The sequence below is a fragment of the Juglans microcarpa x Juglans regia genome, chromosome 2D, assembly GCF_004785595.1.
Source record: "Juglans microcarpa x Juglans regia isolate MS1-56 chromosome 2D, Jm3101_v1.0, whole genome shotgun sequence".
In the NCBI taxonomy this organism is placed as follows: Eukaryota; Viridiplantae; Streptophyta; class Magnoliopsida; order Fagales; family Juglandaceae; genus Juglans; species Juglans microcarpa x Juglans regia.
The window spans coordinates 43,418,397-43,435,851 of NC_054596.1; the positions used below are offsets into that span (position 1 = coordinate 43,418,397).

The window sequence follows — 17,455 nt, forward strand, 5'->3', positions numbered from 1 at the left end:
TAATAATAATATTTTTTATACTTTAAATTGAAGTGAAACCAAAATGATAGAGGACCAAAAATATTTTACAGAAATAAAGTTACAAATTAATATGATTTATTGCAATACATCATATTGTAAAGCCATTTTTCATAAAATAGATCTAACCAGGGGCGGAACTATGATTTGGTGTCTAGGGGGGCGATCGGCAAAGTGTGCGGTATGTGTCAGCATAAGTAATATGTACTTTTTGCACGTGACTATATAAAAATAATAATCATACGTCATAAAATTATACAATTGTTCTCGGCTTACTCATATTTTTCTTAAAACAAACCTGAAAAGTATCTAATAATATAAAAATCGTTAGATTTTTATTGTATAATTGTATTACTATTAATAAGTGAACAAAAAAAAAAAATGTGAATAACTAATAAATTCTTCACAAAAGAAAATAAATTCTTCACACTCTATCTCTCTAGAAACGTCTTATCAATCATCTAGTTAGATAAATCTGCTGCCTCCCATATGCAAGAATATTCCAAATTTGTTTTAACTATTAGATAAACTCTTTTGAAACTTCTAGCTAGTTAACTGATTAATATGTGGTTAAAAACATTTCAAAGGTTGTAAAGGAAGATTATGTACAAGTGATAGGCAAGAAATTCAATGAAGTCGAGAATGACCTAGATGAGGAAAAAATAAAAAATAAAAAAATTATGTAACTATGTAAGCTTAGAAAAATAAGAAAAACTTGTATATCATTGATATGAAACTAAACAAACCTCAAAATACACACTAAAGACAAATAAAAAGAGATAAAGATGTCAAATCAAGGCGCTATTATGTCAAAGCAGTGAAGATATTTGAGTGATGTATTGTGTGTTTAACTACCACCCCCAATCTACAACACAGTTCTGACCCTAACATATAGTTATATAAGTTTGTGAGCTTCACTATTATTATGAAATCTCTATGAACCTAGTACAGAAGCTCGTGCATCAATGGAATACGAAAGAGCACATGTCCCTTCATACCATGGCTGTTATTCTTTGGAAGATGTAATTTTACAAGCTCATGATTTATACTACATTTCCATTGTCATAGGTCCTATGTTCTTTGTTTAGAGTATAATCTGAACCTTTCTCGTCTTCACTTTGAATGCAGCTCCTGCTGTCTTTTAAGATTTCCCGCATATGATTAGCTGAAGCACTAGACTGAAGTTTTTCTATGTAAAGCAACTTCACCAAATTCCTAAAGCGACGTCGGAAAGTTGGTATCCGGGACATTGAAGCTACAATTCCCTGTAGTCTAACGAAAAGAGGAAAGGGAAAGGAGGGGGGAGGAAAACAAAATGAGTCTCATGGACGCTATTACATATAGTTAGGAGAATACATATTAGAAAATTAAGGCCCAGGACCCTTTTTGTTCCAGGAATATGCATGCACCGATATTGAAGTAGTAAAAGGGCTAAAGTCAGTCTTCTCTGGAGTAAATAGTGGATAACATTAATAATTAATTAATTAATTTTCAATTGCATGCCCACGGGATATATTAATTTATTTTTAATGTAGAAGACATGAAGATAACATGATAAATAAGTATACCTTCTAATTATGGATTGCAACTGTGCCCTTCTAACTCTGTCACTCGAAGCAAATTCAGTGCCATCCCACTCCTCGGGCTTTTCGTTTCTGCATCTAATAAAAAGCTCTCTCAGGCAGTTTTCCTCACTTTCATCTAAATGGAGTCTCTTTAATTGCTCTTTTATGACTAATAGGGGTCCAACGAACCACTCGAACACTTTATCCCTTGGCCCGTTCATCCTCGTCAATTCCACATCATGATCAGCTGGAAAACTCAATTACATGCATGATATATATCTTGATTAGACGTACTCAGTTACCTATGTACGTGAATGTATAAGAAAAAATTATACAAAGCTCGAGGGACATACAGATCACCAACCCAGATGAGTTGGACTTTCCTGATGCAAGCAGGCACTGCAATATAGACCAAGCAGGTAATTGAATGCCCAACTTCTTACAATTACCCTGCAGCATGCATTCCTCGATGTCCTCGAGAGTTATCAGACCATCATGGAGGAGAATTCGACCATTCACCTCGCAAGATTTAAAAAGCCAGTCCCATACCTGTGAGACATAAATACAAACAATTCGTTAATGTTGTAATCCACACAGTTCACAGCTAAGCGTACCAAGTAGATCGAACAAGTACCTCACGTATGTACGAGTCCTTACCTGCATAGGTTTATATTGCTGAATTTCCCATTTCAATGTTCTTGATTTTTCTGTGATTAGTTTTGACCTGTATGAGTTCTCCCTCCCATTCTTTGAGTCAGTATTATGATTCTCGCCTAGCTTTTTTCTCTCAGTACTGGGGCTCATGTTTCTTCGGTATTCAGGCCTGGCTGTCACAACGTTGTCTCAGAATCATCAAAAGGCAATTTGCGAGCGTTTACTAATAATTAAGAATACGTGGTTGCAAACAGGATTTCAAAAACTAATGTACCCCACTTCCTCCATCCTCAATGCAACATTTCACCAACATAATACTAAAACATGTTTGATTTTCTCTTAATATCCATCAGGAGAGATCTAAAGGGAAAACTACTGAACTGGATAGCAATCCCAAAATTGTACCGTGGAAGGCAGGATCCCTCCCTCAAGTAGAGTAAATCATTTGCATATTCATCGAACAGCGAAACCACAGACACAATATATGCAAGTCCCATCAGGAGTGAGCCTTCCTGGAATTTCAGAAATCTCGGTTCAGATTAAAGTCATAGTTTCCAACAAAACTAAATTCATCCACATATTAAATATCATACAGCATGAAAACCTAAATTCATCGACATGATAAGAAAAAACATAAATTTCTTGACGGCCTCAAAACCTAAATTCATTGACATGATAAGAAAAACAAGTTGTGACAGATCACCTGATAGACAATAACTCCGCTGTAGAGTCCCAGAAAGAAGCTGGAGACAATAGCACCTATCACGCCTCCCACAACTGCCAAAGGCCATAAGATGATAGCAAGACCAGCAAACGGAACACATACCATCTCCAAAAAGGGTCCTTCTCTGCCTATCAAGTCTTCCAACAGCCTCTTCCAGCCCTTGAAGAGCATGTAAGGGCTTTTCCACAGAGCAACAGCGGTTATTAAAAGCACATCTACTGGCAAACCAATCAGGCTTGCCAGCAAACAACCTGGAAATTTTGATAATCTAGCAAGGGAAAATGGAATTATGTCTTAAGAGTTAGTGAAATTATGCTTTCTTCAGCATACGGAAAAAGGCTAAAAAACGAGTAGTACTCACTTTATGTCCATTGGCCTTTCATCCGGAAGCACTGTCTCAATTAATTCATCCATGTAGGAGAAGTATGAATGGAAGCAGAAGTCTGTGAAATCCTGCACTACTGTGCAGCCTCCTTTAATCGTGGACCAACAACCATCCTGGTGTAGAAAAAGCGAGCCACTGACATGAATTTTGCTAAAACTTTAATCCCAAAACAAGTTAGCAACGCTTTATACCAGCTATTTGTATGGATAAGCCAACAATGAAGATAATGCAAGTCCCATCAGATCAGTGATGACTTTTAACCACAAACCATATTTAAACCGACGAAGTCAAGATGTAAATATGAATAGATTGTTCAGAAATTAAGAAATAATAGTCAAAACATTATCAGGACTTATAAGAATTGTCAGAAACTTTATCAGCTCCTATTTGGGATATTCCTGATTAGAATTATAACATTATGACCTAAGATATTACTTGTTATGTAATTTCATGTTCAGGTTAAGACATACGTATGGATTTCAGTGAAAATGCTAGTCCTGAGAAACAAACAGAGCGAAAGCAGAATGAAAACTTACAACAAAGCAGTGGTAGAATTTGTCGGTGACATTCCCTCCAACAGCCTCAAAAGTTGCAAGAAGGGGCGCAAAAAATCCATATGCTACTCCGCCTAAAAGGCTTCCAACAATTCCAGAGATTGGCCAAAGGACCAGAGGCACTGGTAATGAAACTAGCACCACACTCTTTAGAACCGGCCCGAGCTTTTTGGTTCTGAAATTATAGGCCAAAAAATGGAACCGTTCAGAAGTACACGGCATGAAACAACTTGAGAAAGTGAACCACCATACAGATTACATATATCTAAATGCTATGTAACGAATTCAGTGAATTTACTTTGCCACACAATAGTAAGTCCAGACAAAATGTGCAGTCCATAGCCCCATTATAACTGCCGAGTTTCCGATCAATATGATGCCTAATACTGCTGGTCCAACAAGTGCCGCTGCCAGAGGAATCAAATTATAAGAAGGAAGCATCAGACGCCAAAGCCATTCAATTATATACGTATACCATCGACATCAATTATATATATGTTTATATATATATATCACAATATTAAATCTTATAAGCATGTTATGTGTAATTGCAGATGCTGGCAGTATTGGAAACTCTCTCTCTCTCTCTCTCTCTCTCTCTATATATATATATATACACACACAGACACACACGGTAATAGGCCTCGATTGCATGAGTTCAGACGCAAATATAACTGACAAAGTTCATTCAGTCAAACATATGGGTATGCGCATTAACAGCTCTGCCTAGATACCAAACCAATAGCAGAAGTACCCCAAAGAAGAAGAAGAAGAAGATCAAGAAGAAGAAGAAGAAGAAGAAGAAGATCAAGACGAACACTCATTAATTAAGCAAATGAGAGAAAAGAATAAGGTGTCTTAGTACTCGAGTACACATGGATATAGAAACAAATACAATAGGATGAAACCTTTGAGAAGGCCAAGGATGAAGAGCAACAAGAAGAAGGGAAGAAAAGAGAGAAAGCTCCATAGCTTGGCCAAGAAGCCTGCGGGAACCTCCATGACAGGTAATTGCGGTGGTGCCTGTAGGGCATAAAAGGAATGTCGGAGTAAGTGCAAATTTTGTTATGAAGATCGGCGTATTTCTTACATATCTTGCTTAGTCCTACAAGGAAATTATTAACGATTCAAAGTGAGAGTATCAGAGAGGAGAAGAGGTATCGTTATTGAAGTGGGCAACTGCCAGATTGTCCACGTGGCAGGAGGTGGTGAACGAGTGTGACAAGTGGCCAGCCATGCATGGATGATGTCGTAATCCGTGAACACAAAAAACAAACGAACAAATTAAAGAAGGATTTGAGGCAGAAAATATTAATTAAAAGCGCTCTCCTCTGATCATTCCTATCGGGCTTTTCATTTTTTATTTTTATTGACAAGATAAATAATACATTAATTAAAAGGTAGTACAAGAATTATGAAAGGCTAACCAGCAAACACTTATAACAAGTAATTAATGCAGAATAAGAAATACAAAACAAACAAGAGAGAAATCTCTTTAAAAATTAACTTGCTTTCATCACACCACGGCTCTTTGAGAAGAAGCCGCCTCACCATCGCATTCATCTCCTCCCCCCTTCTTGGGCGAATTTTTGGAAGAGAAACCTACAAATATTGAAGTTAAAGCAAGAATGAACTATTCAACAGATATATCTATTTCTATTACTATATATAAGTGGCTATGAAATGGCTGTCAAACAGAAATTCTTGTTTTTTCGTTAACTTTCGCTTAAATTACTAACGCAGCTTCGGCAAACCATTGTCCCAGATTTTAACATAAAAAATAGGCATTGTCCCAGACCCTCTCTCTCTAGAAACTCGGTCGTCCAAATCCAGTTGGGGGAAGGGGAGCTTCGGCTCCTTCTTTCCTTTCCTCTCTTCCCTCTCCTCGTTGGCCCTTCGTCTCCGGTGGTTTTGTTTGATTTTTTTGTTTTTTAGATTTTCGGCCGAATAAAGGGGATAGCCGTTTCGAGCTTCTCCGATGACTATCGTCTGACACACGCACCACCAGGAGAAGCCTCACCCGCCGATCTTGCGGTCGACCGAATTTGGAGCCAATCGGAGCGGCGTGTTGCACCGACACACTGTTTAAAGGAAACGTGTGGGGTTCTCAAACCACCGCGATTCATCTTCTATCGACGCCATGCGTGGCAGCTCAGGCCCCAATGACTCCGACAACGTCTTGACCGGCCGAATTGCTCCTTTCCAGTGTGGCGTGTGTTAGGCACGCGCCACCGTCAATTTCCATCTCGGCTAAACACAATGCTGATTTTATTTTGATATTATGTGTTTAAGCCATTCCTGATAATTGCTGTGTAATGCGCAGTGGAGGCCACGAAATTCGTTGTGTTCAAAGGCAGCTGTTGTTGGAAACCCTCGCAAAGGAGCTCCCAAGTGGCACCATCAGGTATTCTTCCAAGGTGGTTTCTATAGAGGGATCAGGCTTCTGTAAGCTTGTTCATCTTGCTGAAGGAACCATTCTCAAAACCAAGGCAATTTCATTATTTACAACCAAACGTAAGAGTGCTAATTTAAGTTCTGGGTACGTATTTAGGACTCAAAAAAAAAAAAAAAAAAAAGGAAGAACAAATTAAGGAAAAAGAAAAGAACCTCGTTGAAGGATCCCACTCAAAATAGGAGCTACTGGATTATGACCTTTAGTTTAGTATTGCTTTGTAAATAGAAGCTGAAGGGTGGTTTGCTCCTATTCATACAAGTGCTCTGTCTTCATTATTTATGTGCCGGGCGTTTGAATATATACTGAGAAGTGAGAACTTACAGCCCACACTTACGGTAATCTTTCCAGTCCCCTGCTATTGATTTCTTGTGGATGAGTGTTTTGATATGGGCTTGCTTATGAAGAGAAAAATTATGATGGGAAATGATTTTATAAAAGAATTAACACTGCTGTTGTCAATGAAATTTTCCACACTTTATTAATGTAATGGGACCTGACTTATATACATAGCTAGGAAAATCTATTTACAGCAATGTACATCAATTTGCCTAAAACTATGCAGCAGTTACAGATTTGTTAAAATAAATGCAACGGTTACAAAAATATACAGAAATTGATTTGAATGATCTTGCTTGATTGTAGGCTGGATATGCTCTGCTCAGTTTCCCTGATCTTTGCAATCTGTCTTTATACGCCCCCGCAAGATTGAGCTTCCATCAGCAAGCCCAATCTTGTTTCTTAAGATTTCGGTTCTTTGTCTTGACAATGGCTTTGTCAGCAGATCAGCCAATTGGTCTTGTGTATGAACATGTCGAACTTGGAGAGAACTACGTTGAACTAGATCACGAACAAAATGGAGATCAATTTGTATGTGTTTCATGCATGAATGTTGGACCGGATTGAAACTTAGATGCGTAGCACCAAGATTATCACAGAGTAATAAGGGAGCTGTGTTGAGTGGAAAACCCAGCTCGTGGAGGAGTCCAAGGAGCCACATTGTCTCGGATGCCGCATTTGCAATGGCTCGATATTCAGCTTCGGTGGTAGATCTTGCAACTGCCCTTTGTTTCTTTGAGCTCCATGAAATGGGATTTGGGCCGAAGAAGCTAATGTAGGCAGATGTGGAGGTTCGATCATCAATATTTCCAGCCCAATCGGCATCGAAGTAGGTGATTAAAGCTGAAGATCCAGATTTTGTGAGCTGTATACCATGGAAGATGGTTTGCTTTAAGTACCGAAGAAGCCTTTTTGTTGCTGTGAAGTGATTGGTGGTAGGCTTGTGCATGAATTGGGACAATTTATTAACCGCGAATGAAATATCTGGATGCGTTAAAGAAAGGTACTACAGGCTGCCAATGATCCTTCGAAATTCTGTGCTGTCCGCATTTGCTGTGCCATCAAGTAACTTGAGAGGCTGAGTTGTTGAAAGAGGAGTTGAGACATCTTTGGCACCACTCATGTTGGTATTTGATAGTAACTCTCGAATGTACTTGTGTTGTGAGAGAAATAGTCCAGCTTGAGTAGAGACAACTTCCACACCAAGAAAAAAATGAAGTAAACCCATATCCTTAAGAGAGAAACGATCTCCCAATTTCTTGATGATTGAAGCCACATAATTTTTGTTATTTCCTGTAATCACAAGATCATCGACATACACCAAGAAATAATAGATTATAGAGTTCTTTCGATAAATAAACAAAGACGAATTAGCTCTGGAATTTTCAAACCCAAGCTCAAGCAGTACATTTTTCAGTGTAGTGTACCAAACCCTAGAGGCTTGTTTGAGATCATATTGCCTTTTTAAGCCTGCAAACATGATTTGGTTTAGATGGATCCTTGAAACCCGGGGGTTGCATCATATAAACAGTCTCAGATAATGCACCATGTAAAAAGACATTATTAACGTCCATTTGTCTTAAATCCCAACCATTTGCAACAGCAATAGACAAAACAGTTCAAATGGTGGCTGGTTTAACTACTGGACTGAAAGTCTCTTTGTAATCAAGCTCTGGACGCTGATTATAACCCTTTGCAACTAAGCGGGCTTTGAATCGATCCACTGATCCATCAGGGTTTCTCTTGACCCTGAACACCCACTTGCAGCCCACTGGATTACAGGTCAAAGGAAGTGGTGCTAAATCCCAAGTTCCATACTTCATGAGAGCTGTAAGCTCACTAGACATAGCATCACGCCACTGTGGTTGAGATAAGGCCCGACTCACACAGGTTGGTTCAATGGTCTCAGGAAGTGGATGTTTAGACACATAATGGAGTTGTTTTGGTTTGAAAATTTTGTTCATTGACCGAGTGGTCATTTGGTGAAGACGGGAAATAGGTGGGTTTGAGGGAATTTGGGCATTCGGGTTTTGGGAGTTTTCAGTTTGTCCGATTGGTTGCTCAATAGGTGAGGCATGAGTGCTCAGTGAGTGTGAATCATGCAGACCAGTGTTGGGATTAGAACTAGGAGATAACGAATTTAAGTGCAATGAATTTTGACCTAGATTTTCAGATGAAATCGGAGGAGGAAAAGAAGAAGGGTTAACGAGATTACCTGAGGAGGATGCGTCGACAGCGACTACACCTTTGGGAGTCGTTGATGCGAGCAGCAAAGCAGACGGCATTGGCGAGGGCACGGGCGTCACCTGGGCATCAAAGAACAAAGAGGGATTTTGAGATTCGAGTGTGTGGGTTTTTGGTTTGGTAGAAGACAGAGTGAGAGTGTTTGGTTCATCAAATAGAACATGCCTAGAAATGTAAATCTTGTGAGTTTTAAGATCAAGACATTTGTAGGCATTTTGGGTTTGAGAGTACCCGAGAAACACAGAGGGTGAGGATTTTGGCTGCATTTTATGAGTGTTGTAAGGCTGAGTAAGTGGGTAACAAAGACACCCAAATTTTCTTAATTTGAGATAATTTGGTTTTTGACTAAAGAGAGCTTCAAAAGGGGATCGATTTTGAAGAAGAGAAGTGGGTTGCCTATTGATTAAATAGGATGCTGTTTGGAAAGCATGAGGCCAATATGAAAAAGGTAGTGATGTGTTATGAAGAAGAGTGAGACCTGTTTCAACAAGATGACGGTGACGACACTCAGAGACACCATTTTGTTGTGGGGTGTGTGGGGCGGTGGTATAATGACCAATACCATTTATCAATAAAAATGATTTTAAAGCAATGAATTCCCCACCATTATCAGAGTACAAATTTTTTATTTTGGTTTGGAAGCGTATTTCTACAAATTTTTTGAAGTGAGGAAAAATTGTAGACACCCCGGATTTTGTAGCCATTGGATAGAACCACATGTATTTTGTGAAGTGATGAATCAAAATGAGGTAATAACGAGATTCGTCGATTCCGGTATAATGTGCAAGTCCCCAAACATCAGTGTAAATGAGTTCAAGTGGTGCATGACTTTGAAGACTATTGGTATGAAAATGTTGTTTATGAGCTTTATTAATGGAGCATGAACTACATAATTGAGAAATATTTTTTTCTTAGACAATGGGAAAAGAAAAATTTTTAACAAGATGATGAACTATTCGAAGAGATGGATGTCCAAGGCGCTTGTGCCACCCATCAATTGAGGTCCGCTCATGCACATTAGCAACCATGTTGGAGGTGGGAGACATCATTGATTCGGGAAAAATGTAGACACCATTTTCACACGCTCCTCGAAATAGAATCGCCCCCATGATCTTGTCCTTCACAAAGAAATGAAAAGGATGAAATTCAACAAAAATGTTGTTTTGTTTGGTAAGATGATGAACGGAAATTAAATTTTTGGAAAGATTTGGAACACAAAGAGTATCACTCAGGATAAAAGTATGATTGGGTGAATGTAATTCCAAAGAACCAATGTGTGAGACAGCCAAATCTGAACCATCACCAAGAATCACTTCATCAGTACTATCATATTCATTGTGAATGGACAAATTTGCAAGATCACCCGTTATATTGTGCGAGGCTGCTGAGTCCATGAGCCAAGTTTTGTCTTTGCCATTAGAAGAGGTTACGCAGTTGACTGTGAAATCTTTGGACTGGAGTTGAGGACAGTGCTTTGCGGTATGGCCCATTTGCTTACAAAACTGACAGTGCGGCGTGTAACGTTTCTGATTGTTGTTGGGCTTCCCAGACCCATGGTTGGAGCGACGTCCATCACATTGGTGGCCATTTGATTGGTGGGCTGAGTTTTGGCCTTGATTTTGGTAAGGCCCGTTCGGTTTGTAAGACTTTTTTGAGAAGTCACCCCTAGATGAAGGATGGCTTTTGTTTGTGAAGTTTGCCGTCATCACCATTTGTTGAGTAGCAGCTTCCAGACGCCGAAGGTAAGATTCGTGACCCACTAAGAGGTCGTGCAGCTCTTCAAACACCAAGGACTTCTCCCGTGCTCGGATCGGTGCAGCTATCTCACGGAAATCAAGCCCTAACCCATTCAAGACATAGAGGGTTAAATCGTCATCAGAAATTGGATGATCGATGATGGCGATTTCATCCGCCAGAGCCTTCACAGCATGCAAAAAGTCAGAAATTGACCTATTTCCACGTTGAATCAAGGTGAGTTCCTCCTTGAGTTGCATAGCCCTTGTTCTTGAATGGCTAGCATATAACGTCTTGAGTTTGTTCCAAGCCTCATGTGATGTTTTTGCCGTCGCTATAAGCCGTGTGATTGTGGGGGATGTAGAGGCTTGGATGGCACTGAGGATAAGTTTATTCTGTCGAACCCAATGAGTTTTGTTGAGATCGGTAGTTGAAGTGCCGACTGGAGGAGGGCAAGAAGATATGCCATTGACATAGTCAAGCAAATCATAGCCAATAAGGAGTGCTTCAAATTGAGCACGCCATTGAGGAAAGGTAGAGGGTGTTAACTTTTCATTGATTTGGGCAGTGATATTGAGGGTAATAAGTTGTTTATCAGTGCCGGAAATGATATGGGTATTGAGTGGAATGGATTCTAAGGAGGAGGACATATTGGGGATCGGATGCTCTTGAGAGAATGTCTCTTCTGATACCATATAAAAGAATTAACACTGCTGTTGTCAATGAAATTTTCCACACTTTATTGATGTAATGGGACCTGACTTATATAAATAGCTAGGAAAATCTATTTACGGCAATGTACATCAATTTGCCTAAAACTATGCAGGAGTTACATATTTGTTAAAATAAATGCAACAGTTACAAAAATATACAGAAATTGATTTGAATGATCTTGCTTGATTGTAGGCTGGATGTGCTCTGCTCAGTTTCCCTGATCTTCGCAATATGTCCTTATAGATTTCTCTATTTGTTGGAATGAAATTTTGCTTAAACTGTGTATTCACATTCATTGCCAAGGGAAACTGTTTACCTTAATGACCTTTAATGTTTGAAAATTGTCGACTCTGAAGATTTAGAATTACAATAGATAAATGTGCTTTGTTTGTGTTGAAATCATACCGAGCTGTCGGTTTTCTTGGAAGATTAGAATTGTTTGTAAGTCACGGAAAAATATAAATTCTTGGAGTGAAATATATGTTGGAAATGTTTGCATGTCATTGAATTTAGAATGATTATGTTGTATCCATATAAATACCAATTCAATCATTTCATAAATAATAGGTGATCAATTAACCAACCCACTAACTACTTATTACGCATAATATGTTGGTGTTTCTGAAACCTATACATTGTATGATCTATAAATGGGTTTAAACTTACAATTAACCTCTTCTACTCAGAAACTTCAGATCAATAAACTTCAGCATTAGTAGCAAGGGAAATTTAGATAGGTTTCCCAGTGCCACACTTGCATGTTTTACATTTTGGAGGTTATGTCCGCATTTTGTAAATGCCGCTTTCAAAATTCAGACATGACGAAAGTGCATAACGATTATTTAAAAGTGCATAACGATTATGTCTATTATATGGTTGTCTCTGCCAAAATATTTACTAGGCCATTAATATGAGTTTGTCACTTTCTGGCAGACCTTGAAGCTGCAAAAATTGAGATCCAAATGTGGCATTCTTCATTTCTTAACGAATCCCTTATACCTTTTGGGATTTCCCCTGGTTAGCATTTCCTCAAGGAGTTCATTTACTATTATTCGAGTTAAGATGAACAAAAAATTAGCCACATGGCACAATCATAGCGTCAAATATGAATAGCAGGTGCAAAATAAAGCCTATTGGTAGCTTAAATTGCAGCTTGAAACTTTTGGTAGTTTAGAGTTTAGAATGAAAGCTGATGGTAGCTTGTGGGTGAAAAGTGTATTTTCCCCATCATGTGTTATGCAGCCTCTGTGTAATGTATGTATAGTTCCAATATTTGAGTCCTTGTGAGATCCTATTCTGCCTTTATTCCCATAACAGCTAATAATCACATTTTTTGTAGAACCTAAATTTGTGATCGATTATCTTCAGACTCTAAAATCATCCGAGGAGTCATTAAGAGAACAGGTGGCTTGTTTTTAGTTTTGCTTTCTTTGCTTCATGTAAAGTTACTTATTTGCTTATCAAAAAAAGAAAAAAAAATCACTATTTATTATGTAGGACTTCATCCATGTTATTATTGTTACAGCTAGAGAAGGCAAAGAAAAAGGAAGCTGATTCATTGTAACATTTGCAAAACGGGAGCAGGAAATAGAGGAGTTAAGGGTAATTTTTTTCATACCAATATATGTAATTTAATTTTGGATATACAAATCTCGTTTTTTAGCAGAACAGATCTCCTTGGGTAGAAAAGAGGAACAGTTTGGTGAGATGTCGAAACAAGGAACATAAAAAATCCTCATATAGTTCTTCTTTTCAACAGAAAACCTTTTTTCTAAAACACTTTTTTTATACTTTTAAAAAGGCTTTTTTAAAGGCCTGATATTTGGATTTTATACCTCTTTTTTTTAAAATAAATCTTGTTAATACTTTCAAAAACTTCTTAAAAAAAATATTTTTAACACTTTTTAAAAGATTTATATTTTTTATGTTTATTATTTTTTGTAGGCATTTTTTATATAATGAATATTTTTATAGGCATTTTTTAAACTTTTTTTATTTCCTTTTCAAATTTTTATAAAATAAAATAAATAATAATAGACATCAACATACATAATACACTACATACTTTACATTGTTGCTTACATCATAATGCAAAACATCAACTTTACAAGGAACAAATAGTGAAAAATTTAAAAGCAGTAACAAAGAACTGTGGAAGAACATTTGAGGTCAAGCCCCCTTTCATCTCCATTGTGAACTGTGGGAAACAAAGAACTGAAAATCAGGAAGATTAGTAAAAAATAATTATGTAGTGTGTCGATAAGGAATGGAAGGTTAGAGAAATGGCTTCAGTGAAGTCCTTGTTGCCATGTGCTATTGTTCATTCTACTCCATTGTTAACTTAGCATATAAAATGGAGTGAACTTCCAACACAAAATAATCATGTCAGCGGGCCACCAAAAACCATTACTCAGTAGGTCATGAAGTTCACTAAAAATACTAAAACTTTTCATGGTTTGGATAGAAGAGAAACAACAGATACTTGAATGAGACTAGAGACCAAGTGAGGCCTATTAAATTGGAGTATGTTAGGATTTCTGATCAGATTTCTCTAAACCCAAATCCAAATCAAAATGAAGGGAAAAAAGTTTATTGAACACAATCACAACATCCAGAGAGATATCTAGCAAGCAAAAATTGAAAACAAACTAGAGATTAGAGAAGAGAACAAAACCAATCCAAAACTAGATCCAAACCAAAAAGGATGGAAAAAAAGTTTAATGAATGCAGTGGAGAAATAGAGAACTTCATATTCTTGACATACAACATTCAGAGAAATGAATAGCAAGAAAAAAAAATCAAAAATAGACTAGAGATTAGAAAAAAAACCAAATCAAACCCAGATCCAAACCGAAAAGGAAGGGAAAAATATTAAATGAACAGTCACAACATCCAAAGAGATGACTAGCAAGAAAAAAAATTGAAAATAGAATAGAGATTAGAAAAAATAAATAAATAAAAAATCCCAAACCCAGATCCAAACCAAAAGGAAGGGAAAAAAAGTTCAATAAACGCAGTAGAGAAATAGAGAACTTCAGATTCTTCACATACAACATTCAGAGAAATGAATAGCAAGAAAAAAAAATCGAAAATAGACTAGAGATTAGAAAGATAAAAATAAAAATCAAACCCAGATCCAAACAAAAAGGAAGGGAAAAACATTTAATCAACACAGTCACAATATGCAAAGAGATGACTAGCAAGAAAAAAAATCGAAAATAGAATAGAGATTAGAAAAAAAAAAAAACTCCCAAAACCAGATCCAAACCAAAAGGAAGGGAAGAAAAAAGTTCAATAAACGTAGTGGAGAAATAGAGAACTTCAGATTCTTCACATACAACATCTAATAACAAGCCTTAACTAACGTAGAGCCCCACCTCTAAAGACGAATCAACGACTAATCAATACCCAGATCAGCCAATACAAGAAATTTTGCATATATTAATGGAGATTTTTAGAGTTCGTCGACGAACCTGGACACCATGCCATGATGGGTGATGGGTCTGTGTTGATGACTCCAAAGAGAGGGATAGACGATCGAGACTGAGGAGAGGGAGAAAATGGCTTAAGGTGGGCACATACAAAATAGAAGAAACAAAAATGAAACAAAAGAACTAGATGTGAAATAGGAGTACCATACCTGTGATGGTAATCGGCGACGACGTTCTTTGTGTTGTTAACCAGCGGTGACATTCTCTGCTTTTGCCTTAGGGTTTTGGCCAAAGAGAGCAAGGGACTGAGGGAGAGAGCGAGGCAATCTTTCAGTAACCTAATGTGATTTTTGTTTAAATAGTGTGGTCCCGATAACCGCATGGCCAAACCGGATCCGGACATGGATCCGGGTGGTTAAAAAAAAATTTTAACTGCTTAGTAACAATCCGGGCGGTTAACCGCCCGGGACTACCGGATATCCGGTTTTCGGACCGGACCGGAAAAAAATCCGGTCCGGATGCACAGCCTTATTAACTTGTAAAAACACTTGGAGTAACTTTGCTGCTACGGCTTCCATTAATGACATAGAAAATGCAGATTTCTTCCCAGATCGATTATTCAAGTGAGCAGATTCCTTCAAAGGTTTCTGAAATTGACGCCCAAAGATAATTTAGTGACTCCACCTCCTTCCCTAAATTCGTTTATTATATAATTATCCTGTATCCTATTATTTCTTGAATTTTATACAGCTTGGTTTTTGACTTTGTCGATTCCTTGCATGTAATTCTATGGTTTTATGCCTATCTAAGACCAAATTCATTCTTAAATTCCCAATCTGCTGTCAGGGAATTAAAAGCGCAACTGAAGCCACCATCAATGCAGGCAAGATATTATGCTTTGGTTTTTGTTGCTCTTTCTTTTTCTTTTTTTTTTCTTTTTTTTTTTTTGGGGGGTGGGGTTCTCAAACTACAGCAATTCATCTTTCGTCGATGCCATGCGCGGCAGCTAAGGGCCCTGTATTTTCGAGTGAAGATGAAGAGGACTCTGAGATCAGCTGTTCGGACTCTGGTTTCTGTTAGTCACTCTCCCTTTTTCTCTTTTTTGTTTGCATTGTTTTTCATATTATTTTATACGGGTATAGGTTCCAGCCACCTTTGTTTCAAGTTCCTCTCTCTTTCTCTTAGCTTTGCCTCTTGGCTCTCTCTGCTTCGATTTTTCTGAGGCGCTAACTTGCTTCTCTTATTTTATTTATTTTCCTCTTATTTTCAGTCACTCAAGGATACAAAAAGTGTGCATTCGTTATTTATGGCTCGGGAGAACTGAATATCACTGCTCTTTCAGAGGTACATGGGTCTTGGGCATTTGCCTTTTTTTTTTTGTGTTAAAAGTACTTCTAGAGTAATTCTTTTTACTGCTATATATAGACAATAATTGATCGAGGTTATGTTTTGAGCAAATCTGGAGTTTGGGATTTTAGATCAAGCTTCAGATGAACTTTTATTTTTAACTATCCTAGTGCCAACTCTTGGATTTGTTCCTTATTGAAAAGTATTATTATATCTCTCATAGCTTGTCTCTCTATTTTTTTGTGATTTTTGTTTGATCTGCTTGTGATTCGATGGTTTTTGTGATCTGATGGTTTTTTGGGTTTTGGTGATCTGACTTGCAATTAGTAGAAACAGGAAATTAAACTCAGAAACTGGGTTGAAGATTGCATTAGCAGTTAAATTATTAGCCAAAAAACTCTATTGTTGGGGGCACACAGGACCCCACCTTCGAAAAAAAAAAAAATAGGCACGAACTACAAGCAAAAATATAATGTATTTGTGGTTTAATGGTGGCAGTTGGTTGTAGAATCTATATGTATATTATTACTTGCATAGATAGTTGAAAGAGAGAAATAAAAAGATATGAGAGAATGTTTGACCGGAAGAGAACACCAAAATTAGGGCTTTCCTACTACTCATGTATTATTTAAGGTTAAGTATTAAATTGCACATTCATATTTTTACTCATTGGGTTGAATCTTTATTCCTTGGGTCGGATAATTTTTTCAATAAGATCATTCCATTAGATTTTTGTTGACCAATTGAATAGAAATATGCTCACATGGCATGTCACATGGATAATAATGAATGTAGTTCCTCTAGATGCCACAATTATGAGACCTGCTACAATGATTGGTACTGAGGATAGGATTTTCAATCAATGGGCACACTTTGTAAAAAATATGGCTTTCTTCCGCACATTGGGGATGGATATACCAAGTATGTCTTGGATCTATGATTTGCAATCTGGTGATAAATTAATTTTGCTGAAGTTTAAAACCAATCATTACTACTCCTAATGGCTGTATATTATTCTTAAATTAGTTATTGACAATTTCCTGGCAATGTGTTTTTGCATAATCCAATCTTTTTATTAGTATTAAATGACTTTTGAAAATATGATTTTTTAATATTAATCTAATTAGAATATAATTATTATTAACATTTAATTGGTAGAGCTACAAGATGTGATAAAAATAAATTAAATAAAAAAATTATTAAATTAATAATATTTTATTATTATATAAAAAGTGAATGGATAATCTAATGTAGAGATTGAATTTAAATAGAATAGATAAATATAAAAAAGTGT

The 17,455-nt window shown here is 37.1% G+C and overlaps 1 protein-coding gene and 1 long non-coding RNA gene across 2 annotated transcripts; one reads left to right on the forward strand and one right to left on the reverse strand.

Moving 5' to 3' along the window:
* Positions 1-1,061: 1,061 nt before the first annotated feature.
* Positions 1,062-4,902, reverse strand: LOC121249545 (uncharacterized membrane protein At3g27390). The gene is made up of 10 exons (XM_041148245.1): positions 4,809-4,902; positions 4,199-4,307; positions 3,883-4,075; positions 3,323-3,459; positions 2,941-3,229; positions 2,643-2,749; positions 2,241-2,406; positions 1,937-2,132; positions 1,587-1,830; positions 1,062-1,290 (listed from the first exon to the last, which is right to left on the reverse strand). Exons 1-10 carry the CDS (start codon positions 4,900-4,902, stop codon positions 1,062-1,064), a joined length of 1,764 nt encoding a protein of 587 aa, XP_041004179.1.
* Positions 4,903-12,386: 7,484 nt separating this feature from the next.
* LOC121248979 lies at positions 12,387-12,939 on the forward strand. Its single transcript, XR_005937558.1, has 3 exons — positions 12,387-12,400; positions 12,723-12,787; positions 12,909-12,939. It is a non-coding gene; the product is annotated as an uncharacterized LOC121248979 (long non-coding RNA).
* The last annotated feature ends 4,516 nt before the right edge of the window (positions 12,940-17,455 follow it).

Coding starts and splice junctions, on each gene's coding strand:
- LOC121249545 (XM_041148245.1), bottom strand. CDS start 4,902: ATGGAGGTTCCCGCAGGCTTCTTGGCCAAGCTATGGAGCTTTCTCTCT. Junction 2,133..2,240: donor AGCAATATAAACCTATGCAG/GTAAGGACTCGT, acceptor TATGTCTCACAG/GTATGGGACTGGCTTTTTAA. Junction 1,291..1,586: donor TTGCAATCCATAATTAGAAG/GTATACTTATTT, acceptor TCTTTTCGTTAG/ACTACAGGGAATTGTAGCTT.